The 24,628-nt window shown below is 42.0% G+C and overlaps 1 protein-coding gene across 2 annotated transcripts; it reads left to right on the top strand.

The window, feature by feature from the left end:
- Positions 1–207: 207 nt before the first annotated feature.
- On the top strand, positions 208–24,404 carry LOC104045394 (vitellogenin-2). Of its 2 annotated transcripts, XM_064455425.1 has the most exons (36): positions 208–295; positions 408–428; positions 533–684; positions 2,236–2,487; positions 3,020–3,181; positions 3,269–3,417; positions 3,991–4,141; positions 4,296–4,453; positions 4,555–4,720; positions 5,587–5,712; positions 6,054–6,272; positions 7,254–7,471; positions 7,627–7,724; positions 8,023–8,147; positions 8,259–8,360; positions 9,018–9,137; positions 9,223–9,412; positions 11,197–11,290; positions 11,388–11,573; positions 12,120–12,264; positions 12,386–12,608; positions 12,699–12,874; positions 13,255–13,885; positions 13,952–14,043; positions 14,529–14,579; positions 15,464–15,553; positions 16,875–17,087; positions 17,195–17,337; positions 17,735–17,873; positions 18,401–18,536; positions 18,985–19,171; positions 19,458–19,549; positions 20,668–20,765; positions 21,504–21,663; positions 23,032–23,193; positions 24,062–24,404. In XM_064455425.1, the coding sequence occupies exons 1-36, from the start codon at positions 256–258 to the stop codon at positions 24,178–24,180; spliced, it is 5,586 nt and encodes a 1,861-aa protein (XP_064311495.1). In that variant the 5' UTR covers positions 208–255; the 3' UTR covers positions 24,181–24,404. The 2 variants fall into 2 exon arrangements, with proteins under 2 accessions (XP_064311495.1, XP_064311496.1); XM_064455426.1 differs by having other exon boundaries at positions 218–295; positions 13,255–14,043.
- The last annotated feature ends 224 nt before the right edge of the window (positions 24,405–24,628 follow it).

Raw genomic sequence — 24,628 nt, 5'->3', positions numbered from 1 at the left:
GTAAAATTGTTTTACTAGGCTAAGTAAAAACTTTTAAACCATCCAGCTAATGGCTTATTTGAGAAAATCGGTGGGATGCCAAGGTATGACTTGATTTCTGTTATTCCATCTGAGGAAAAAGTATGATTGCAAAAAGGGAAGTGTTTACATAAACTGATAAAAAACTTGAGAATTCAGCAGAACACAGCCACGTGTTCCTGAGCTTTCTTCCATAAAAGTCTCGCCATATCTGGCAGAGACCCATTCACCTTCACTATGAGGGGACTCGTACTAGCACTAGCGCTCACCCTTGTAGGTAAGCCCACGTATCGCTGCTTCATCTCTCTCCCAGAATTTCCTTAAGTTCAGTGGAAACAATTGGATCTAGACAGAATGTTACTCATCTGGTTTTCCATCTCTTTTTGCAGGTAGCCAGAAGTTTGACATCGGTAAGTGAATTTCCTTCTATAACCTTCTTTCGGTGACTTTGTTGCAATGCCTACTTACTAGAACATGCTTATAGTATTGTGAAAATGGCTGTTCTTCCCCACAGACCCTGGATTCAGTAGCAGAAAGAGCCACTTGTACAGTTATGAAGGCTGGGTGTTGAACGGGCTTCAAGAAAAGAACTTAGCCAAAGCCGGCGTGCGCTTTAGCAGCAAACTAGAGATTAGTGGGCTCTCGGAGAACACTTACCTCCTCAAGGTACCGTGCCTTCTTCCAAACATACAATACAGAAGTGAGCTATAAATCACAGTCATGTAATTGCACCTGGCTAGTCTGTGGCTCAGGAAAGCTGCAGGAAACAAAACTGGAGACTCAGCGCTGTCAGAGAATGAGCTGCGAGCTAAAGCTTCAGAAGTGACGAGTGATTCGGCATCCAGTCACTTAGAGGTGTTTGATGTGGAAATGGTACATAGCAAGTGTTCCTCAAGCATTTGTACCGGAAATAGAGGTGCCAAAATCAGGGGTTCTGTTAGAAAGTGTTTATTTATAACTCAAGGCACTCAAGCCTGCTCTGATTTTAAGATTCGATTCTATTCTCAACATGCATTTCCAACTTCTGTGGAAAGCCAGGACTTGGGTATGTGGAATCATTGACATGCAAGTAATTAATGAAGGTAGACTTTAAAAGATGATAAAAGCTAAAGAAAAAAAGTAATAAGTGATAAAAGAAAGATTTAAAAAAAAAATGAAAGGCATCAAAAAGGAGCATGTAATAATATCAGTGTTTGGATAATGCAGTAAAAGATCTGTATGTGTGAGGTCATGCCTCTGCCATCATCAACAGAGACAGGACCTGACCCATCCGAAATAAATATGCTTCAGAAAAATACTTTTATTTGTCTGTTTTATTTAGCTACAAATGAGTACAAATGAGAGCTTCTTTTTGGGCGCAGAGTTCAGTGACAGGGCTCTTACTGGCTGTAGCTGAGCTGTAGATCTTTCATCAGTGAGGGCAAGAAGTCAAAATTATGGGCCAGGGACTGCAGTTCTCACTGTAGTCTTCGTCCTGAAGTTCCTTCGTGGTGCGCACTAGGCTGTGCTCTGAGGCGCTTAAACTGGCAGTAACTTTGCCAAAGTTACTGAAATTGCTTCCGATTTACATTGTGTGTCGGTATGGGGGGAAGAAGAAAAAGGCTTATAGATGGTTTATTATTAAAAAAATGGGTTGATTTAAACAATTCACAAATATGAATCAAATATAGCAACTAGTTTAGTAAAAAAAATTTTTTTAAGGGGATGAGTTAAAATGAAACATTCTAAAATACTATTTTTTGGCATTCAGAATGATGTACAATTTTTAAATGCTAAATTTCACCTAAACCAGAAATATTTCTTTTAAGGCTGAAAAAATTGGGAGAATTTTATTTGAATGTTTTAATTAGTTTTTGAATTAGCCTTTCTCCCTATAGAGTCAACACAAGTGAAATGCTTAAAATGTCCCTGGGAGACAATAGCAATACATTAACTGCTTCTGTAAGATTAAAAAAAACCCACGCCACTGCTGAGCCCCCCCGAGTTTATGGTGGTTTTACAATAATGTAAGCAAGAGACAAAAGAATAAGCTGCTGTATGTAGTAGGTGTATGAGGACCTACTAGTACAGCAGATGCAGATGTATGAACTTGTAAGCCTACATTTGGAAGGAAAGCATATTGAGCTAGTGATTATGCTAATTTGTTCCAACCTGTTTGCGTACTTAGTACTAAAATAATTGTATTCACAGAAGTATCTTTTCTTAATTTCCTCCCAGATCCGCTCTCCTCAATTCGAGGAATACAATGGCATCTGGCCCAAGGACCCCTTCACTCGATCTTCCAAAATCACCCAGATGGTTTCTTCGTGTTTTAGCCGGCCCTTCAAGTTTGAATACAATAGTGGACGGATTGGAAACATTTATGGCCCAGAAGACTGCCTTGATATGTGTATTAACATAGTGAGAGGAATACTGAACATGATACAGATAACCATTAAAAAGTCACAGAATGTGTATGAATTGCAAGAGGTTTGTTTTTTCCATTCTAAGGCTGCTTTGCTGAAAGGATGTGTCCTCTTTAGGTGCTCTTGCTTCAATTTTCTGTTCGTTTGCATCTACGTTCAAACATTCATCATCACAAAAGGTCAATTTTCATGCATATAGACAAAAGCATGTGCATATGTATTGAACAAACTACCTGTGCTGGATTTTCTTAAGATGTCTGTCTTTAAGATTTAAAAGGCAATGCTTTAAAGAAAAAAGAATTATTAGCTATGAATGTATTCCTTCTATGGCTTCCCAGCTACAGCTGCTTGATCCATTCTGTTTGTTCATTGTTGGTATTAATTAATTGATTACTTTTTAATTTTAAACTCCATCCCCTGACCGAGTATTGTTCACGTCTATTTTTTTAGTTCAGTAGGATTAATTGCGTGTAATGGTAACAGGTTTCAGAACATGATTAAGACTGTTCAGTACCCTCCTACTGCTCCTTCAGAATGTTTGTTCAGAGAAATCCTGATATAAACGGGAAGTCTCATGATCTCTACTGATCTGCCAGGCTGGAATTGGAGGTGTTTGCCATACAAGGTACATCATCCAGGAAGACAGGAAGAACGGCCGAGTTGCTATTACGAAAACCGTAGACCAAAATAATTGCCAGGAAAAGGTGAAGAAGAGCATTGGGACGGCTTACATCTATCCTTGTCCTGTTGACATGATGGTATGTGAAACTTGGAAAGATCTTCCTTATTAGAAGCACGGCCATTCTGTTCCCAGTCAGCTTTTGGGTGTCTCTGTCCCCCTCCAGAAAGCAAGGCTCATAAAAGGGACCGCGGCTTTCTCCTACAAACTGAAGCAGTCAGACGGTGGTACCCTGATCACAGAAGTGGCGTCGCAGCAGGTGTATCAGATCTCACCATTCAGTGAACCTACCGGTGTTGCTGTCATGGAAGCAAAGTAGGTGGGACGTGGGCTTGCTTCACAAAGTGGCAATAACTGTAGGTTCTGGCAGTCCCTTTCACCCCCCACCCCGTTGCAGTGAAATGAGAATTGAGCTCCGCAGCAGCTGGGCAAACTGCGAGTGCTCACACTTGGGGTTTCCGCACTCCCAAAAATTCAGTGAACCATTCTTTATTTGTACCCTGGTGAACCTGGCACTAGAATTACGTGGAAGAAAAGGAGAAAAGCTCTTTTGCTTGCTTATACCATAAGAATGCAACTTTACTGCCCTGTCCTGAAAAATATAGTGTCAGGAGGAAGACGGGGCACATAGAAATATGATCATTGCTTACTCTGTTGGTAGCTGTCATTCAGAAGACAGCGGTTTAGCTCCTCAGAAACGATTTAATCATAGATAACTCTAATACTGTTTTGTTCCAATTAGAAGGCTTTATCCATTAGCAAACTGAAAGATTTTACTGTGATAAGAATGATTACAGAGTAAAACTGATACCATCACAGTATCACTGAACCAACAAACAGCCAAGGCAGAGGGAATTAATTCCTCCCGTGACACTTGTCTCTTGACAGACAGCAACTCACCTTGCTTGAAGTGAGAAGCGAGCGGGTGAGCGCCCCAGACGTTTCCGTGCGGAGCTACGGAAGCCTTCGTTACCAGTTCCCTTCAGCATTGCCACAGATGCCGCTGCAGCTAATCAAGATGAAAAACCCTGAGCAACGGGTATAGTGTTTTTAGGTCTTCAAATTGCTTTCCTAATTAAAAAAAAATAATAAAAGACTAATGATCATAAATTCCAAAGGACTTAATTATGTATGCCCTCTCTCTCTCTCTCTCTCTCTCTCTCTCTCTCTCTCTCTCTCGTGTTTTGTAACAGATAGTAGAAACACTGCAGCACATAATCCAGAATAACCAACAAGATTTCCACGATGATGTTCCATACAGATTCTCGGAGCTCGTCCAGCTCTGCCGGATAGCAAGTGCTGATTCTCTTGAGTCCATCTGGAGACAATTTTCAGACAAACCCCGCTACAGGTACTTCATTATATCAATTTATATGAAACTTTTCCGTTTGTGGAGAACTGGGAGCTAAAATTAAGGATTCTTCTTTTAAAAAAAAAAACACCTGCTTGCAGGCGATGGCTGCTGAGTGCGGTTTCTGTGACAGGCACCGCAGAAGCACTCAAATTCATTAAGACCAGAATTCGCAGTGACGACCTTAACTACCTTCAGACTCTCCTAAGCGTTTCTTTTGCTCTCCATTTGATGAAAGCTGATGAACAGACGGTTCCAATAGCAGCAGTGAGTAAATGCATGTGAATCTTTCCTATCTGATACCAAAAGGAATGATAACTGATGACAACCTTTGATCATAAAGTACGTTACAGACTGGATTCTCCTCTCATGTATACCAGTTTTGTGCAAATGTTGAACCATTTGTTTCTTTTGGCACTACGTACATGAGAGGAGACACAGTCCTGTGTCTTTATTTTGCTACAGCGATATAAAAACCGTTCTCCCATAACAGCTTCTGACAGTAATTCCCATTTTAGTTTGCTGGGATCACATGTCATACAGACAAAAGTTTGTCCACTTCAATCTCTTACTTCTGAAACAAATGGTGATTCGTGTGTTACGTCATTTGAATGGCTCTTTTAATTGCAAACTATTCCTATAAACTGGAAAGTTCTGCGAGTGAAAGTATTAGTGCAAACATAAAATATTTTGACACTATAATGAACCATTTGTTCTGAATGGGATTCTTCTCATCTTTAGCCAATATTCTTCTTGAATAGGAAAAAAGGATATGATGTGAGAATGCGTCATTAATATAATTGAGTTTCACATTGCTCTAAGGATATTCCTTAGAGTTTACCCATAATCTTCGTATTTTCAGTGTTCTGCTCAGTTGAAGAAAATCAAAATGGTGCTATATAAGCTTATAGATATATATGCTTATTTATACTGAAACTACTGGGCAATTAAGCTCTTAGGTAAAGCTTGCAAATAAAATGTCTACAAGCTGATTTAATTTGTTTGGATGTGAACAATAATCATTCTGAAACTGCTCCCATCAGATAAGCTCTGATGATTTTCTTGCTCTGAAAGCTCTGTCAAGCACTGTATTAAATACCAAAGTAATTTTTTCCCCCTTTTTTTCCCCCCAGGATTTAATGACCAGTTCTCGAATTCAGAAAAGTCCCATGCTTCAGCAAGTTGCCTGCTTGGGATACAGTTCTGTGGTCAATAGATACTGTTCTCAGACCTCAGCTTGTCCTAAAGAAGCTATCCAGGTGGGTGGCTTTTTCTCAGGTTGTTCTTAATAGCCTGGTAATGTTCATTGCATTAGCTTAATTCTTTTAAGATACAGTATAAAAATGGCAATTGGGCTTACAAATACATATTTCATAGGGCTCCTTCAGAACAAAGGCAATGAATCAGTTTACTAATGTAGGTATTTGCTTCATCACGGAAAACACAGTTTTCACACTGTAAGGTAAACTCCTGAGAGGAGCCGTTACTGAATAATGTTATTAAACCCAGTTGGTTTATTGCGATAGGTTTTTCAGTAAGGGGAACACTGCGGACAATCTATATATTAGGAAGAAAAGACTGAACTGTGCTTTGCCCATAGCCCATCCATGACCTGGCAGATGAAGCGATCAGCAGGGGCCGTGAAGACAAAATGAAATTAGCTCTGAAGTGCATTGGTAACATGGGAGAACCAGCCAGCATCAAGCGCATCGTGAAGTTCCTTCCCCCATCTTCATCCAGTGCTTCTGATATCCCCATCCACATTCAGATTGATGCTATATTGGCCATGAGAAAAATAGCTTGGAAGGACCCCAAAACAGTAAGTATGACCTGTCAGAGATTTCTTTACTGAGTGAATTAGAGCATATATACTGCAAAGGGTAATGAATTTAATGGTATCATGTCTGTGGATTTAGCATGTTTAAAAAAATGATTATGTTTAAGAACAACACAATACAATTTTATATTTCAGCTGATTTTTTTTGCTAAGCTGTAATAATTGTTAGTCAGTAGGAAGCTTCCAGAAGGATACCAGCAGTGTTTCTTTAGTCATCTGACATAACCGATTAAGTCCTGTGCTAGTTACATATGGTGGAAATTTAGCCACCTAAAAGTCAGACATATAATTTAACCTGCCTCCATAGTCAAGAGGGGAGAGAGGGACACTTTCTATTGACCTCCTAGGCAAAATGTTGACATTACTCTGCCTCTTTTTAGACCCTTCCCTTAAGGTTGGATGAGTCACCACCGGCCCCCCTCTGAGGCCGCTGGCACCATGAGCATAGGCAAGACTGCTGCCTTTCAGATGGTTTAGATATAGGAGCCATATGAGACAGCATCCATCCACTCAGACTGTCTTTGGTGAGCTGCTGAAGGTCCCCTTTAAAAAGTGATCTAAAATAGTGAAGCATGCTCACCCAGTCAGTGGAGTTACTCCAAAGAATGAATCTCTCTTATTATCTACCGCTGTCTCTTCTGAAGTTATTCACCAACCTTTGAATGTCAGCAATGCAAAAAGCTATGCTGATGTCTTTTTGACTGTGGTGGGCTGACCCAGTACATTGATACAGGGACATCTATTTCAGATTCAGTGCCAGCCCTTCACCGGGCTGTTCCACCACGGCCCCTTCAGCTGTCTTAATAAAATGACGTGGAACCGTGCAGTAAAAAAGATCAGGAAACCTTCCTGCAGGGATTACGACCCCCTCTCCCATATTTCTTGCAGGTTATTTGTGGATCCAGTCTGCAAAACCGAGTCTCAATGATTGGTAATTGCAGACACTGTGTTTTCTCTCTGCAGGTGCAGGGATATCTCATCCAGATCCTTGCAGACCAGTCGCTTCCCCCCGAAGTGCGAATGATGGCCTGTGCCGTTATCTTTGAGACGAGGCCTGCCCTTCCCTTAATAACAACGATAGCTAATGTGGCAATGAAGGAGAGCAATTTGCAAGTGGCCAGTTTCGTGTACTCCCACATGAAGGCTTTGTCGAAGAGCAGATTGCCATACACGTACAACATGTAAGCAGAGACAGGAACGAAGGGGCGATCTGCAAATAAGTTCTGTTGCAGTCTTGTTAGTGAGTGCTCCGGGTGCTGACAAACTCAATTCAGTTCGTATTCTGATGGGCTGCAGCTTATTTCTGGATATTTTCCACCTTTCTCGTTTTGTTTAGATCTTCAGCTTGCAATATCGCCCTTAAGCTGCTGGCCCCCAAACTGGACAGGCTGAGCTACCGGTATAGCAAGGTCATACGTGTTGGTGGTTACTTTGGTGAGTAAAGGCAATTCAGTGGCCAGGAAACCTTCCCTTCAGAAATCCATCCTTAAGAGACATTAAGTCCTTTGGAGAAACACAGCATTCTGCATTTCAATAAGAAATGGAATTAAATGTGACAGTCACATATTTAAAAGCGCACAAGTAACCATTTATTAATTTGGGCTGCAACAGTTAAAAGTATGTAGTGATGTATCTTAGAGTCGCTAATGGGAAAAACTGCAGAAATATGATCTTGAATGATAAGCAGAATGGTCAGAAAAAAAGATGTGCCTTCTGTTTGTTTCTGCCATAGATAACTATAAAGTTGGTGCTGCCGGAGATGTCTTCATTATGAACAGCCCGGGAACAATGTTCCCGTCAGCCATCATTTCCAAGCTGATGGCGTATTCTGCAGGGTCAGTGGCTGATTTGGTGGAGGTAAATATTTACCTAAATTGATACTAAAGCAAATTAAAATTAAAAATTGATGACACATTTTCCTCCCTGTAAGTATGTTTCAGACTGCTCCTTCTCATGCTGTTTTGGTAGGTTGGTGTCCGCGTGGAAGGCCTCACAGACATCATCATGAAGCAAAACATACCGTTTGCTGAATATCCCACATACAAAAAGATAAAGGAGATTGGAAAAGCTGTAGGTATTACCAGTAATGCTATGTGTGGGTTATATGAAGGGGTATTTAATGAGGCTTCTTGTGCTAGTTAAGCCCTGTCTCAGAAGGCAAACTACCTGCCTAGCAGTCAGCTCGAGTATTTCTGTGAAAGCGGCACCTGCAGTGGGACTGCAGGGGACATCACTTCTGCGATGACGTGATAGCTTCTGCAAAGTCTCGCTCTGGCCCTGCTTCCTCCCCGCCTCGTGTGTGGCTGCAGGAGCACCGGGGAGGCGGGCATTGCAGCACAGTGTGTGCCTCATGCCTGGCAGGCTTCCTCCTCCCTCCCTTCATCCACCTCACTTAGTTTACAAGAATATACCTTTGCCTTCAAGAGGAAAGGTGATATATCGCCGTGCTTTCAAACTGGGTTTAGTGGTACTGACGGCCCAGACCCTCTGTGTAAACGTTATTGCATCGGAACACAAAACACTGGGCAGGAGGCTATTCATGGGCTTCCCCATGATGGGGAGTACGTCCGAATTAGTGGCGCTGTGCTGTTTACAATGCGGCAAAGAAACGCGAGCAGCGGTGGAAAGTTGCAGCTTGGTCAGTGACGGATTTGATCACCTTGCTGAATTACCATTTGTAAAGTGTCGCATTAAGGAACTTTGCGTGTTTCTTCTTCTGTTCCCTAGCTGCTGGGATGGAAGGAGGCGCCGACGGAAACCCCCTTGATATCAGCCTACTTGAAACTATTTGGCCAAGAGCTGGCCTACGCCAACATCAATAAGGAAGTCCTCCAACAGGCTGTGAAGGTATAAGGACCCCTACTTTTCTTTGCAAGATTTTGCACCGTTGTACTTTTATATCCCAACCTCTAGGATCTCTGTTTCACTGCAGACTGTGCTAGAACCTGCCGACAGGAACACCGTGATGAAGAGAATCGCCAGCCAAATCCGCAACGGCATTGCAGGACAATGGACGCAGCCGGTGTGGTTGGGAGAGGTGCGATACATCGTCCCTACCTGCACCGGCCTGCCACTGGAGTACGGGTCGTACACTACTGCTCTGGCACGTGTGGCACTCAGCGGTGAGTTGGGAAGTACGAGATCAGCTGTGCGAGCTCTGAGCAGGGGACAAGAGGGGCAGCCGGAGAGGGGCTGGAGACAGAAGAGAAAAAAGAGAAAGTCAGTAAAAGAACTGATTTTTGTAGTTGAGGGTAGGTAATGAAGATGTTTGAAGAGAAGCCGGACACAGCTGATTTCTGCCTCTTCTTGTAATGGACTGAAGGCAGGGAAGGTGAGGAGAGAATCTGGGAAATGAGAGAGAGGAAGGTCACAGCATTCAAGGCCAGAAAAAACAAGAGCTGCTTGGGGAGCTGACTGCAGACACGGGCAGAAGGGGGTAGGTCCTGAGAGAGGCACACACAAGCTAGGCAGGATTCCATGGTGATTTAAACAGGGATGAAAATAGAAGGCAGTAAAAGAGAACTACCAGTAATGTTAGAGAAGGCAGGAAGAGAAGAGGGCTTGTGAAAAGAGATAGAGTTCTCTTTCAGAAGACTAAATATGCAAGTACAGTTGCTTATCAAGAAGATAATTCAGTGATCATGCTGTTTGGTGTGCAGCAGAATTTAATTTAGGCAAAAACTGACCCTTCCTTTTGCTGACACCACATAAGGAATGAGGGGTGAACTACATGTACTTGCGCTCTTTATAGAAGTCTCAAATCTGCCCATTCTTTGCTGGTTTTGGTTTGTTTGTTTTAATAACACCTTTGAACTCCTTCCCCGTGTTTTGTGGGTGGTTTTATTTATTTTTTTTTCTTTTTTAAAATAACATCCTTGTAGCTAAGTTGGGGAGGTATGAGTTGTATGGATGGGCTACAAAGTGAGTGAAGGCTGTGTGAACTGCTGATCTCCAAGAGGAGTCAACAGATGAAAATCTACTTGGTGCCTTGCTATGAGCAACGTTCCTTCATCGTTAGCACTTGTCCATGGTCTTTTTTGACAGTCTAAATTTTCGAAAAGAAGGCACTATTACAAGTCAATGATGTGTCAATGATGACTTTGAATTGGTGGGAGCAGCCACTGCACGGGGCGGGGCGGGGACAGGCTGCCACCCTGGGGTACCCTGAGAGGCTGGAGGGGATGTCCCGTCAGAAGTATGATGAAATTATACAAAGGCAGTACAAAGCCCTTCACCTGGGCTGGAGTAACCCATGCAGGTGTATAGGCTGGGCATCACCCAGGCAGGAAGCAGCTTTGCAGAAAAAGGCCGGGGAGGCCTGGAGGACAAGTGGTATGGTGGATCAGCAGTGTGCTCTTGTGGTGACGAAGGCCAACTGCATCGCTGGCTGCAACAGCAACAGCACAGCTAGCATGGAAAATTCCCTCCCCCCCCCCCCCCCGTTTAGCTTATCTGAGGCTGCATCTGGAGTACAGTGTCCAGTTTTGGATCTGCAGTACAAGACAGATGTTCATACTTGATGTGAAGAAAGACTGGAGAGCGGGCTTGTTTAGCCTGGTTGCCCACCTTTCACTCCGTCTTCTGGCACCATCTGTTTCTGAAATGTTAATGTTGTACTAAGTCACAAACTTTCACTTTGGGTCAGCTCTTCATTTTCTTACTCTATTTTTATTTCTATTTTCAATATGTTGCATATGAAGCCTTGCCTACAGAATAAGCTTTCAGTACATTTTCAGTATTTTTCAGACTCATAAAAGATCTCATGTACCCCAAAGTCTGTTTTGTTTTCCAGCCATATTTTTTGTATTAATCAAAACAACACCTCTTCCTGAAAACTGTGTCTTGCTGAAATTAAAATCCTTTCCTTCACTTTTACCATTTTTAAATGTTGTTCTGTCCTTTGCAGTTGATGGAAAGATGACCCCCCCTTTAAGCGGAGATTTTAAACCTTCCCAGTTTCTTGAATCCTCCATGCAGATTCGGTCTGACATAACCCCAAGGTATGGCAGGTTTCTAAGGAGGGTTTTTATGAAAAGGCAGAACCGCATGTTAAAAACGAGCACCTTCCTTACATCTGACCGCTTCACTCTGTTTCAGCTTATATGTACATACAGTCGCGTCAATGGGTGTCAACACAGAATACTTTCAACATGCTGTTGAAATTCAAGGCAAGGTCCTGGCAAAAGTGCCAATGAAGTTTGATGCCAAGATAGACATGAAACTGAAAAATATTAAGATTGAAACAAATCCATGCCATGAGGAAACTGAGATAGTGGTTGGAAGGTACAGTAGCGTTACGTCAGAATACTTTCTGTTGCTTTGCTGAAACCTTATGAAGTTCACCATTCGCTGACTTCTTATGGAGGTTTCTAGGTAGGCAGGGTGACTTTTTAGTGTGTAGCACAACCTTTGGGATTAAGAGCAAGTAAGAGAAATAGGGGAGTTAAAAGTCAAAAGGTACCTGAATTATTTAGGAGTTTAATTTTGATTTTAGTTGTATATTATTTTGTGGGTTTAATTTTTATTTGTTTATTATTGTATTGTCCTTTAGGGGTTTTCATTTTTATTTTTAAATGAATGCCTTTCATGTTTTGGACATTTGTTTAAACTTATCCAGATTTTGAAAACTTCCTGTGATATAAGGGACTGATGTTTGTCATTAACTTTTATTTGTCTCTAATAATATTTATACTTATAGTTGCATACACAATCCCTATGTTCAAACAACATACCACTGTGCTGTCACATGATACAGACAGGGACGTATTCCATTTAATCCAAAAACAAGAGGTTGGAATAATTTACCATTTTTTGTGCACATATCAACAGACATAAGGCTTTTGCTGTATCAAGAAATATAGGAGAACTAGGTGTTGAAAAGAAGACCTCAATTCTCCCAGAAGACGCATCATTAAATATTGTGGAAGAACCTTTCAAACCATCAGATAGAGCTTCCAGTGAAGTTTTCACAATGGTAACCTATTTCTTTTTGCTGATATAGTAATATTTACCCTCTCTGTGATGCACATGTCTGCAGTTTTACTCTCGCCTATGATATGCTCCCAGTGGTATTTATGTACTTGTCTCCAATGCAGCAAGGAGCTGACAGCATGCCAAAGAAACATGCCGATAGCTCTCAAGAGGAACTTCGCCATGGCACAGGAAGAAAAACTCATAAACGAGATATTTGCATCAAACTGCATCATCTTGGTTGTCAGCTCTGCTTCTCCAGAAGGTCACAAGATGCCAGTTTCCTAAAAAATACGTATTTGCATAGATTAATTGGAGAACATGAAGCTAAAATAGTCTTGACGCCAGGTACAATATTGAGCACAAACCTTGTCGTCTTAGGTTTGCCGGTGCTATTTGAAGCAGTATAACCTTCTAATGTGTGCAATTGCTGTGTAGTTCAAACAGATGCTGATATTGACAAAATTCAGCTGGAGATTCAGGCAGGATCCAGCGCAGCTTCCAAAATAATTCGTGTGGTAAACTCGGAGTCTGAGGAAGAGGATGAGGCATCTCCACATGAGGACATTCAAGCTAAACTGAAGAAGATTCTAGGCATTGAAAATGTGTTCAAGGTAAGAGACTTTGAGCATGGGAGGTGGGAAGATTTCCCCATAAATGAAGCCAAGGGTTTGAAGTTCAGTGTGGAAGGCTGGCACGGGAAAGCAAGGATGGGGCTAGTTTGAAAGGTGCCAGTGCCAGGCCTGTCAGCCCGTGCCACGTGTGGAGGGTTTGATCCTATGGGGTGCATCCAGCTGGGGCTGGTCCTCTGTGCTGGGCTGGATTCCAGCTGGGTGGGGTGGATCCAAGGGAGTTCCACAGCTGCTGCAGTAAGTGTTGTTCTGTGAAAGGCTGATGTGAGCAGCTTCTCTGACACCCAGAGAGAATTCACTTTGTCAGTACAGAACCAGATGTATCCCCCCCTCTTGCACTTCTCTTTGAACCGTTTTTGCAGGTTACAAATAAAACACGACACCAGAAGAAGCAACCTTCTAAGAAAGGAAAGACTATGCTAACAGAGGTTGGGACAGACCCCAATGCAAAAACTCCCTCCAGCTCATCTTCTGCCTCCTCAGCTGTCTCCTCTTCTTCCTCATCATCTGCTGCTTCTCCTGATCGTAAAAAGGCCGTGGATGAAGAGAAGGATCAAGTGAAGCAAGCAAGAAACAAAGATGCAAGCAGCAAGAGCAGTAAAAGCAGCAAGAGCAGCAACAGCAGCAATAAAAGCAGCAAGAGCAGCAACAGCAGCAGCAGCAGTAGCAGCAGTAAAAGCAGCAAGAGCAGCAAGAGCAGCAGCAGTAAAAGCAGCAAGAGCAGCAGCAGCAGCAGCAGCAGCAGTAAAAGCAGCAAGAGCAGCAGCAGCAGCAGCAGTAAAAGCAGCAAGAGCAGCAGTAGTAGTAGCAGTAGTAGTAGAAGCAGTAGCAGCAGCAGCAGCAGTAGTAGTAGAAGCAGTAGCAGCAGCAGCAGTAGTAGCAGTAGAAGCAGTAGGAGGAGGAGGAGCAGTAGCAGTAGTAGCAGCAGCAGTAGCAGTAGTAGCAGCAGCAGTAGCAGTAGTAGCAGCAGCAGCAGCAGTAGCAGCAGCAGCAGCAGCAGCAGGAGTCACCATAGCCATGGGCATCACTCAAGGTACCTGAATGGCAGCAGCAGCAGCAAGTCAGTGAGTCACCATAGCCATAGGCATCATTCAGGACATCTGGAAGGTGACAGCAGCAGCAGCAGCAGCAGCACATACTCCAAAATATGGGTAACTTTGTCAGTAAACTGACTGATACTGCTAATATTCATGAATCACATCCCTGATGGCAGCCGGCTTTGCATCATAAATCAGAAAATTATGAATTGACAGTGTAAATTTTAGCAACATAAAATTGCAAAATTTATTCTGCAAACACGCCTTAAATCATTGTCTCAGGTGTCTAATTCAAAGCATCTCAAAAATTTCCACGAGTCTGTTCAAACTTTTGTTACAGGCAGGGAACCATTTTTTGCCAATTTACTACTTTCCATTGATATACATTGCATGTCTCTGTCTTAATTTTGCAGTAGGAGCATTAACGCTATATATAAACTACTTCAAGTCTTGCATTATGTGCTTGTGACTAAGCATACAGAACTATGTATGAATGATAATTAGTAAAATCCTTACTTAGTTCCCAGTGCTCAGATTTCAATGTAATTGCAGCATTTCTTCTGAGGCTTTTAATCTTCTTGTTTTTATCATTTTCAAAGGATGAGCATGAGATCTATAAGTATCGCTTTAGATCAGCACATAGACAAGAGGTGAGTTTTTCTTTCCTCAGTAAATTAAGTGTGGAATCTGTCATGAGTCAAATGGAAACCTTAGAGGCCTCTGCTGAGGAAAATTACAGTACTGATAACATCTGGTACACCAAGTGTGGTGGTTCTGACATGTGTAAATACAGAGCACTGTGTTCTCCTTTGTGTTGTGTGCATGATGCCATTTGTGGCTCTGCAAAGTAGATGCAAATCTCCACCAAAGCAGCACAAGGGACTGGCGACACACACTTTGGAAGAAGAAAGATCCTACCGTCAAGAGCTTGGGTCATTTGACTGGCTTTTATCACTTGGTTTCTTGGGTTGGGATCACTGTTGATCCACACCGGGAGAGCTATGTGGACAAATGTGGGAGGATACCTTATTTTTTGGTACTTCAGTTCAGCAGAAGATTCTTCCTAGGCTGTGATCCAGCCAGGAGCAGTGTACTTGTTATTAGAGTTCCTCAAAAAGTAAAAAATTCAGCTGCGTGTGTCCATCCTGTTGATCCTTTCCATTCATTGTGTCCTCCAGTTGATCAGGCACTTGCAGAAGTAAAATGAATCAGTTCTGCTCTTTCATATTGAATCGCGAGGTGGTTCAATTTGACTTGCTCTGGTCCATTGTTTTTTCACACAGGGAATTCTCATCTAGACATGTTCCTTATTTGTCTCATATGAGGGGTAAACAAGATTTTTCCGAGCTAGATCGCATGTATTAGGCAGGACAAAGTGTATTATATTACAAGTCATTGAGCTGCTCAGTGTTGGAACGCAAGTTTGCCAACACCGAGTGCAGTACAGAGAATATTCTGCAGCACTGCCTCATCCAATTTCTTCAAGCATGCTTTTAAGTTACCCTCTTGAGCATGATGTATTTTCTTCTTGCAGTTCCCCAAAACAAAACTCCCAGCTGACCAGCTTAGCAGCACGTACGCCCCTACCAGATCCAGTCATGCCTCGTCTCGAGCTGCTTCCCAGGTTAGTTGCATCATTTTTAGGGTTTTTTTGACAGCTTGGAAGAATGGCAGAGTGGCTGTGCACCTGCAGTAATTGTACAGCTAGGATAATGGGAAGGGAGAAATACTAACCTCTCAAGTCTCAGGTATTGATCGAAAGTGAGACCACATGCGCTTTCCTCTGCAGTGGGGTGAGGATCCTTCTTACTTGCACCACAACCCTTCCCTCGTGGCAATGCCACCCAACAGATGCCTGCAGAGACTGATCTTGTGACCTCTGCAACCAGGAGGGAAGTCGAGGTGCTGCCGTGCCAGTGCAAGGACATTGGTGGTGGAGGCCGAGGCGAAGAGGAGCCTCAGAGAAGGCATGCTCCAGAGGTGACATGTAGCACCTCGGCCTCTCGCCAGCACCCACTCTGATGTGTGCAGGCTGGCTCTCTGGGACAAGCGATGAAGTCTAATGATGGAGTGAAGGAATTGGAGGTCATAGCACGCTTAAGGCCCTGCTGTCAAGGGGGGAGCTTCTTGATGTTGAAGACAACATCCTGGATTATATTCTGTGCTAGGGTGCTGTGCAAACACAAACCTGCCTGCCCCACAGAGCTCACAGCTGAAGTGTGGGGTGAAAGCCAACAGACCAAACAGGCAGATAAACAGGAGGACACTAGCTGGGGGATGTTCCTGTTGTGAGAATGAGAGATGAGTACAACTGACAGCTGATGTTAGCCAAATTGAACCACTTCCTTTCATTCACAGGCAAATATATGGGTATTAACAACAAAGACATAGTCATTACTGGAAAAGATGAGGGGTCATAGGTACAATTTACTCCTCGGGAGATTTGCACAAGGGGAAAATTTGTCACAGTGAGAACAATAAGCCATTGGAATAATCTTCCCAGGGAAGTGGTGGATTCCCTAGCATTGGTCACTTGTAGGATTCGGCTGGACAGGGTGCTGGGCCATCTTGTCTAGACCGTGCTTTTGCCATGAAAGGTTGAACTAGATGGTCCTTGAGGTCCCTTCTAACCTGGTACTCTGTGATTCCATGATACTGTATCCTAATGATATGAATATTTCCACAGTACCAACTGTAGCTTGGAAATGGGACAAATTTTGGCTCATATGAAATACAGTGGTAAAATCCATCTCTGCATGCAGAGGCACATGCACGTTAAAGACATATGCATGAGAGTTGTGTGTGTGTGTGGTACATATGCTGGTATATATTTGCAGTTCCATTGCTAATTTTCCATTTATCCATCTAGAGCTTGCCTCTAAAATGTTCCATGGTAACCCTTTTAAAAATATATTCTTTGCATACTTTCTCCCCCTTTTCCTTAGCCTAAGTTTTTGGGAGATGTTAAAACACCAGTATTAGCTGTTTTTCTTCATGGCATTCGTAACGATAAGAAGATAGGAGGCCTCCAGCTTGTGGTATATGCTGATATTGACTCCATCAGGCCCCGGATGCAGGTATTTGTGTCAAACCTCACAGATTCAAGCAAGTGGAAGCTCTGTGCTGATGCTTCAGTCCTCAATGCTCACAAGGCGAGGGTAAGGCTCAAAAACAGTTATATAAAGCTGTATGCATCCCATGAAAACCACGCATTTAAAATGTATTCCATGCATTTTAAAATGGGCCATTTCTCTCTCCGTTATAGGCTTACCTGAAATGGGGCCGGAATTGCCAGGACTACAAGATTTCGACTGAGCTGGTAACCGGGCGGTTTGCTGCCCACCCTGCTGTACAAGTGAAATTGGAGTGGTCTAAAGTTCCTTCAAGTGTCAGATCCATAGCAGAATGGTGAGGTTTTAGTCTCTAGTGACACTCATTCATGGTATCAGTCAACTAGGAAAAATCAGCATCCACCCACAAGGTTCTAGTGGTTAATATACGGGCTACTGTTTTATTCTCTGACCTGAGTCCTGCCTTCAGACACAAAAGCTGAGTGGGAGATCATAGCCACCCTGTTGTAAGGTACAGTAATTGTTTATACTGGACATAATTACTGAAAACTGAGGAACAGATCCTTCCTTTCACAGAACACTTGATCAGTAAAGCAGAGGGTGGTCATGGGGACCTAACCAGTGAACCTGAAGACTGTATGCTACTTACACACTGATGTGAGAAGGCCTGGTTGGGATGTGTGCCACTTCTTCTTCTCTATTTCACCAGATCTTTCTGATTTGAATTCTTGAAGGTTTTACAAGTTTGTCCCTGGGGCTGCATTTATGCTGGGGTTCTCTGAAAAAACAGACAAGAATCCTTCTCAACAAGCCAAGATGATTGTGGCTCTAACTTCTCCAAGGACATGTGATGTTGTTATCAAGCTTCCCGATGTAATTATGAAATAGTATTATCACTCTCCTATTTTTCCCTACTAGAAGAATGAGCATTTTAATTACAGTGACCATTTCTGAGAAAGCAAAATTAAGTAAGCATCATTTTGTGTGCAAATGATGAAAATGACTTTTGTTTATTTTCAACCTTTTTGATTTTATGTCCAAGAATATTCATAGAGTGATTTTATTCATGGAAAAAGAGAATGCCATGGGTACTCACAATGACATGCTTTTCCGTCTGCAGTAGCTCCATAATGTACACCTAACCACCTTTGAAGGAGAGTAATTAATTCTCTCCTAATTAATATCTGAATGGTGACACAAACCATGAGAGAAAACTGTAAGCAGAAGCAAAAAGCTCATAGACAGTGAGTCAGGTGAATTATGGTCACATAAATTCTCTGTCAACCAAAGTAGAAAAATTCGAAATCAATTTCCAAATAGGAGAAAAAGCTGATCTCAGCTGTTTGCTGTGAATAGCTGGCACAAGTGTGTTTTGAATGTGCTTTTGAATTCCTTTTCAGATGATCCTCTATGAAAAAGCCATGAGGCTTCCCCTGTCACTCCCTGTAGGTCCGAGGATACCAGCTTCAGAGCTGCAGCCTCCCATCTGGAATGTCTTTGCTGAAGCCCCCTCTGCAGTGCTCGAGAATTTGAAAGGTCAGGGTCTAATCTGGTTCAGAAGCATGACCTCCTCAGTCTCCTGAATTACTTGAGCACCTTCTGAATTTTTCTGGGATTATTTGTCTCCAGTTAATTACCAAATATGCTGTAATAATGCGAGGATGGTTAATCTGGGAGAGAATATTGTGTACGTATAGTATAGAAATCATCAGCATTTCAGGGATGAAGATATCAATTATCTGAATTGGTAACATTTAAACTTTCTGCCAATTATTTTTTGATAGATAGAGGAATATATTTTCCATGCTTTTTAAAAAATTTACGAGTGCTTAGTAGCCAAAAGCCCCTGTAATCCATACCAAAAAAAATCACATCGTGGAAAAAAATATAAAGCTAAAATAATACAGCACTAGAAATAAAATCTGCCATTTAATGACTTCCTTTTATGGAAAAGAAAATACTCACTGGCGTTTTATTTAACCAGCTCGCTGCTCAGTTTCCCACAACAAGATCACAACCTTTAATGAAGTTCAGTTTAACTACACGATGCCCGCCAACTGCTACCACATCTTGGCTCAGGATTGCAGCTCTGACCTGAAGTTCCTAGTGATGATGAGGAATGCCAAAGAAGCTATGAACCTGAAAGCAATCAACATCAAGCTTGGCAGCCAGTAAGTAACTCCTGCCAGGTGATGTCCACATTTACCACGAGAGCTTTACTGCAACGGTTACCAGCCCGTGGGATTTCAGCATCCCCCTTACCTACTTTCCATGCACATTGAATGTGATGCTGATGATGTTATCCTGCAGCTTAGGTGACAAGAACACCCTGATGCAATTCAAGTAGTTGAAATAAGCTTCTGCTGTGACCAGTGGTATTTAGTGAGCGGGAAAATGCCTTTGTCACTGTATGTGTATGAATGTGATACAGGGTATGAACGCTTTTCTCCTTAACAGTGAAATTGATATGCATCCTGTGAACGGACAGGTGAAACTGCTGGTAGATGGGGTTGAAAGCCCCACGAGGAATGTTTCATACATATCTGCTGGTAAGTGATGCAGCATCTCTTATTTCATTTTCACGTGTGTTTTAGGAGAAAGATAGAAAGAAAAAGAAAGAGAAAAAGAAAAAAAAATCTATCAAAGAGATTCCACCAGTTTGTATTCAATCAGCGTTTCTACCTTTGGTTGTAAGGTTAATGTTTAAGAACATGTATTGTACTCCCTTGCATAGGGACATCTAGAAAGCCTGACAGAGTGTGAAGCTCCTGAAGTGGCCAAACTGAGCAAGATATAACTAACATGAAGATCCCTCCTTTTCATACATTCCTGCAGCTCCCGCTGGAGTTCCAAATCTGAGACTCGTTTTGGTTATACTATAAAATCTTGCTTGATTAAAACATTTTGAAGCATAGCTTTTATAAAACTCACGACACTTGTATATCAATGTTTTTCCTAATATGATTTGTAGGCATACATTTGGCTAGCATTCTGAAATCTGCTAGGGATAAATATGGAGTACTGGTAAATAGCCTGCTTGCTTCTCTCAAAGCAGGAATAGTTTTTTTTCTGTGAAAGGACACAGGAGGGCCGTGTTTCATTCTGTGCTATGCAGTCAGGGGCTATAGGCAGTGCAGGTGTTTCCTGACTGTAGAGCTCTAGTATACAAATCAGGCTAAGGCTTGCTGAAATTGGGTTAGTGTCTGCCAGTGCTGAGCTCTGACCTATTTGTTACGTACTTGGGAAGTGATAACTGTGCTAGAAGTGGCTCCAGTGACAGTCATGGTGTTCTTTGTATTTCCTCACTCCATTATAGTACAGTCAGGGCCTTGTAAAGCTGCACAACTATACAGATATTATAGACAGCTCTGTAATAATTTCTAGAAATAAATATTCATGTTAATAACCCAAAGAAAAAATTACCCAGAGGAAAATTAATAAATAGTTATCATTAAAATTGCTTTCCAACTTTTTACAAACACCTGTTTTCTATACATATACCCTTCTACATTGTTTTCCTATATGTTTTGTTTCTTGAACAGAACAACTGAGGCATTTTAAGGAAAAGAACATATTAGAAACATGACAGTTGCTTTTTTCTTTCTTAGAGAAGCTAGCTTGGGCCTGTTTTGCTTTTGGTTTTGCTTTGTTTTGTTTTTTCTTCTAGGTGCTTCTCTGTGGATCCACAGTGAAAAGCAAGGGCTTGTGCTTGTTGCCCCAGCGTATGGCATTGACAAATTGTACTTTGATGGATACACATTCAGGGTATCGTTCTTCTTCTTCATAAGCTTGGGTGCTGCAAAATTTCCATAGGATTCCCTTAAATCTGTAGGTGTAGGTGCAAGAGTACACAGTGGCAAAGGCAAATGCGTGCAGGGCCCAAAAAACACTGAACGGAAGGTGACACTGCAGGGTTGCACAGTCCTGCTCTTTATTTCTGAGCGGAAGAAGTGAGAATCTTTCACCAAAAAAAAATACCTTACTCTTGCAGTTCAGGTGTGTGTTGGGAAATGGGCCTGGGAGCGTACACACGCTGAGCCAGCAGTGCATTTGCAAGAAAGATGAGGTTTCAGCTCCTATCTGCTGTTCTTACAGCTGTATAATTCTTCAAATCAGCAAAAATGCAGCCATCCTTTTAAGATGAATGAATGCTTCAAAAATAATGTGAAATGGGAATGTAAGAAATCAGTAAACTGTACTGTATCTATCACCTGTACTATGAAAGCATCCATCAGACAAAAGCTTCAGCATATTAATAATCTAGACAATTACTAACAACATACTAGACTGGCACAGTAGGTTTTAAAGGCTGTAACAGCTAAAGACGCTGCAGCACCATGGGAGTTTGGCATCTGACTGCCAGACCCTTTTGAATTCTTAGCAAAGAGATTTTAAATGTTTGTGCATTACCTTACGCTGAAACCTACACAGCAAAAGTCTGTTCCATAGGTATTATATTTTTTTTAACTTGAAATGGTTTTCTTTTTTTTTTTTTCCTCGAAGATTCAAGTCGCTTTGTGGATGGCAGGGAAAATGTGTGGAATATGTGGAAAATATGATGCAGAATGTGAACAGGAGTATCGGATGCCCAATGGATACCTAGCTAAAGATGCAGTGAGCTTTGGACATTCTTGGATTTTGGAAGAAAAGCCTTGTATAGGAGGTATGCAAGCTCTGATTAATTTATTACTGCAGTTGTACAGAAAATGTAGAATTTATTTAGAAAATTTTAAATCCATAAGCACTTTTAAAGGGATCATTATTAAGTTATATTAAGTATAAAAAGTATTTGTCAGTTTAGAAAGGAGTAAGTAATTACAAGTTAAAGAAACAAGCCAAAAACTACAAGTCAGTTGAAATTAAATAACCAAGCTGAAACAAAACCTCTCAGTTTTGAAGTGTTTTAGAAGAAGATCAGAAAAAAATGTAAGAGGATAAATTCCCACGGAATGCTTTGATTTAAGCACAACAGCATTTTCCAGCCAGTATTTGATCCATCAGAAAAATCAGGCAGGGATTAGTAATTATTTTACCGTGGCTGACCACCTGATTTTGAGCCAGTGCGACAAGTCAAGCAAAGCGTTTAAGTACATGAGCAGTTCCAGGGACTTAATTACATGGTTGAAATAAAAAAAGCTGTATTTTAAGTGTTTCAGTAGATTAGGATCATATGGCATGCTCGGTGCTTTCCGCTGGGGTTATGATGCAACAGCGTAGCACGGTGCTGCAAGAGGAGGCCCGTTGCCTTTGTAAAGATGACTTGCCCTGGTGGCAAGGGTTTCCTTGGTCCCTGGAGGTGGCTTTTACGTGTTTAGCTGTACATCAACTGCTGTTCTGCTATATCTTTTTAAAGGACACCGGGCATCAAACTTGCTTTAGATGGGTACGGAGTCCACATGCACATACACCATAATATTCACATAGTTGGTAGCGACCACACGTTGTGTTTCCTTTTCACAGATGGTGGAAGTGGCTGAAATTTTAGAGAATAACGCTTATAGTCAGGAATAAATTGTGGTCCATTTAGCTTCTCACACACTTGTAGCTGCTTGTACTGGGAATCCAAAACAAGATCAATATTACTGGCTGGCGGCCATGACTTTTGGGGTCTTTCTGCAGCAACTCTCAGTCTGAATGACAGTGGTAATAGTGTAATTCTTTAGCGGTTGTTTTCATTTGTTCAGAAATCCCCCCTTTCTTTCCAGTGCTGAATATTCAAAGCTTTTGAGTGTGGGTTTGCAGCTATTCTGTGAGCCAGTTTACTTTGCAAAATGTATATCAGACTATGTTTCCACATGCTAATCTAGAAACAAACCAGTCGCGTTTGAAATTAACTTTCCGTAGCTCCATATCTAATTAGCTGCTTTGATAAGTTTATCAGTCAGGGATGCTGCTTTACTTATGATCAAAATATAGTTTTCATAGAGGAAATTTGTTCGCAAACTGGCAACATTGGCAGGTGGGTCAGTCTGGGAAGATCTGAAGATTTTGTCCATAAGCGCATAAACTATCACCAGTGACTGTGTTACAGCCTGCAAACTGCGACGGGCGTTTGTGAAGCTTGAGAAGACAGTTCAGCTTGCGGGTGTAGAGTCCAAGTGCTATTCTACAGAGCCCGTGCTGCGCTGTGTGAAAGGATGCTCCGCCACCAAGACTACTCCAGTCACTGTTGGCTTCCACTGTCTCCCAGCTGGTAAGTCAATAGAAAGCCTATGGAATAGGAGCTGCACGAAAGTCTAAATAGGTTGTGCCTCGACTCAGTTATTCCAGTTGAAATGTATGAATAATCTAACATAGCCACAGGTAGGGATGGACTCACTGCACTATTGACTGAAGACCTTTCCCTGTTTCCATTCATATGTAAAACTTTCTTCAGCGAGAGAGATGTTTTTCTGTTGTAATTTTACTACGTTTTTCATCATACCGCCATTTACAATCTAAACCGAACTCCTCTTCATGGTGCTGTGAACTAGCAGGGTACGGGGCAGGATAACAACACAGTCAACATTGTGATTCAGCTGAAAACCTGTGCACTGCAGCCTGCGAGGGTTCAGCCACATCTGATCGCGTGCAGCACCCTGAAACAGGGAACCGCGCCTTGTATATTTTTATATATCGCTGCCTTTGGGCATGATCTTATTTCAGTGAGCTGATTTAGGCAATAGAAAGGCAGGTGTGGACAGGATTCCTGCACACAGGTGCAGTGACACAGGAGGATGTCTTTTTTTCTAGGTATATTGTAGATCATAAGAGATTAGATAAGATGCAGGGTTCATGGCTGTTTTCCAAGTTTTTTTTCCCTTTAAGACCACAATAACCTTTCCTAAATGTATTACTAATAAAATTCTACGTGGAAGTAGTAGTTTTCAGTGTAGAACTGGCTTATTAATTAAGTGGGTTTCCTGGAACATCTCTGCGTAACTTAGACAGATATAAATACGTAAGCCAGTGAGGAGAAGCCAAGCCTGCTGTAATTAACGACTAGTGCATGGTGAATGCTGTACCTTGCAAAACTGCTTCTGGAGTACACCGTTTACTTTTCATTCCTTTTTCCCCATCAGATTCAGCTACCAGCCTGACAGACAAACAGACGAAGTTCGACCAGAAGTCAGAGGATATGCAGGACGCTGTTGATGCACACATAGCATGTTCTTGTGAGAACGAAGACTGCAGTGCATGAAGCTGTACATTGCAGCGCAGGGAAAAACAGAAACACTTTAATGTTTTTATTGTGCAGTGTAAGAAAACTCATCTTAAGGAATAATAGAGATACTAAAATAAGTATTCAAGTATGCGTGGAATCTTCCCAAGTAATTTAAAGTATTAAACTTTATTATTGTAGAAACTGTTACGATTGCCCATAAATATCTGATTTCGTAATAAACCCATGCATGGAAAAATTGATGAAGGCTTCCTTATTTCAGTGGTTATGGAAAGAGGAGGTCTGTGTTGCTTCTCCTCACCCCCCATTTCATAGACTTCTTGAGTCTGTGGGGTAGTCTTCTGTGCACCAGGCATGTGCCTGTGTCAGGCCCCATCGGAGATATGGGTTGGACAGCTGTGGTACCAGGGTCCTCCTTGTTTCCCCCAGGGATTTCTTCCCTGGTGCTGGGACCCTGTGCACCTGG

Source organism: Phalacrocorax carbo, chromosome 6 (assembly GCF_963921805.1).
Source record: "Phalacrocorax carbo chromosome 6, bPhaCar2.1, whole genome shotgun sequence".
NCBI classification, from domain to species: domain Eukaryota; kingdom Metazoa; phylum Chordata; class Aves; order Suliformes; family Phalacrocoracidae; genus Phalacrocorax; species Phalacrocorax carbo.
The sequence above is the reverse complement of the archived record's forward strand: the minus strand, read 5'-3'. Positions and strand labels throughout refer to the sequence as shown.

Excerpts from the sequence above, each read along its gene's own strand:
- LOC104045394 (XM_064455426.1), top strand. The coding sequence starts at position 256 with ATGAGGGGACTCGTACTAGCACTAGCGCTCACCCTTGTAG. Across the intron at positions 4,721-5,586 it reads AGACGGTTCCAATAGCAGCA|GATTTAATGACCAGTTCTCG; the intron begins GTGAGTAAATGC and ends TTTTCCCCCCAG. Across the intron at positions 23,194-24,061 it reads CTTCCACTGTCTCCCAGCTG|ATTCAGCTACCAGCCTGACA; the intron begins GTAAGTCAATAG and ends TTTCCCCATCAG.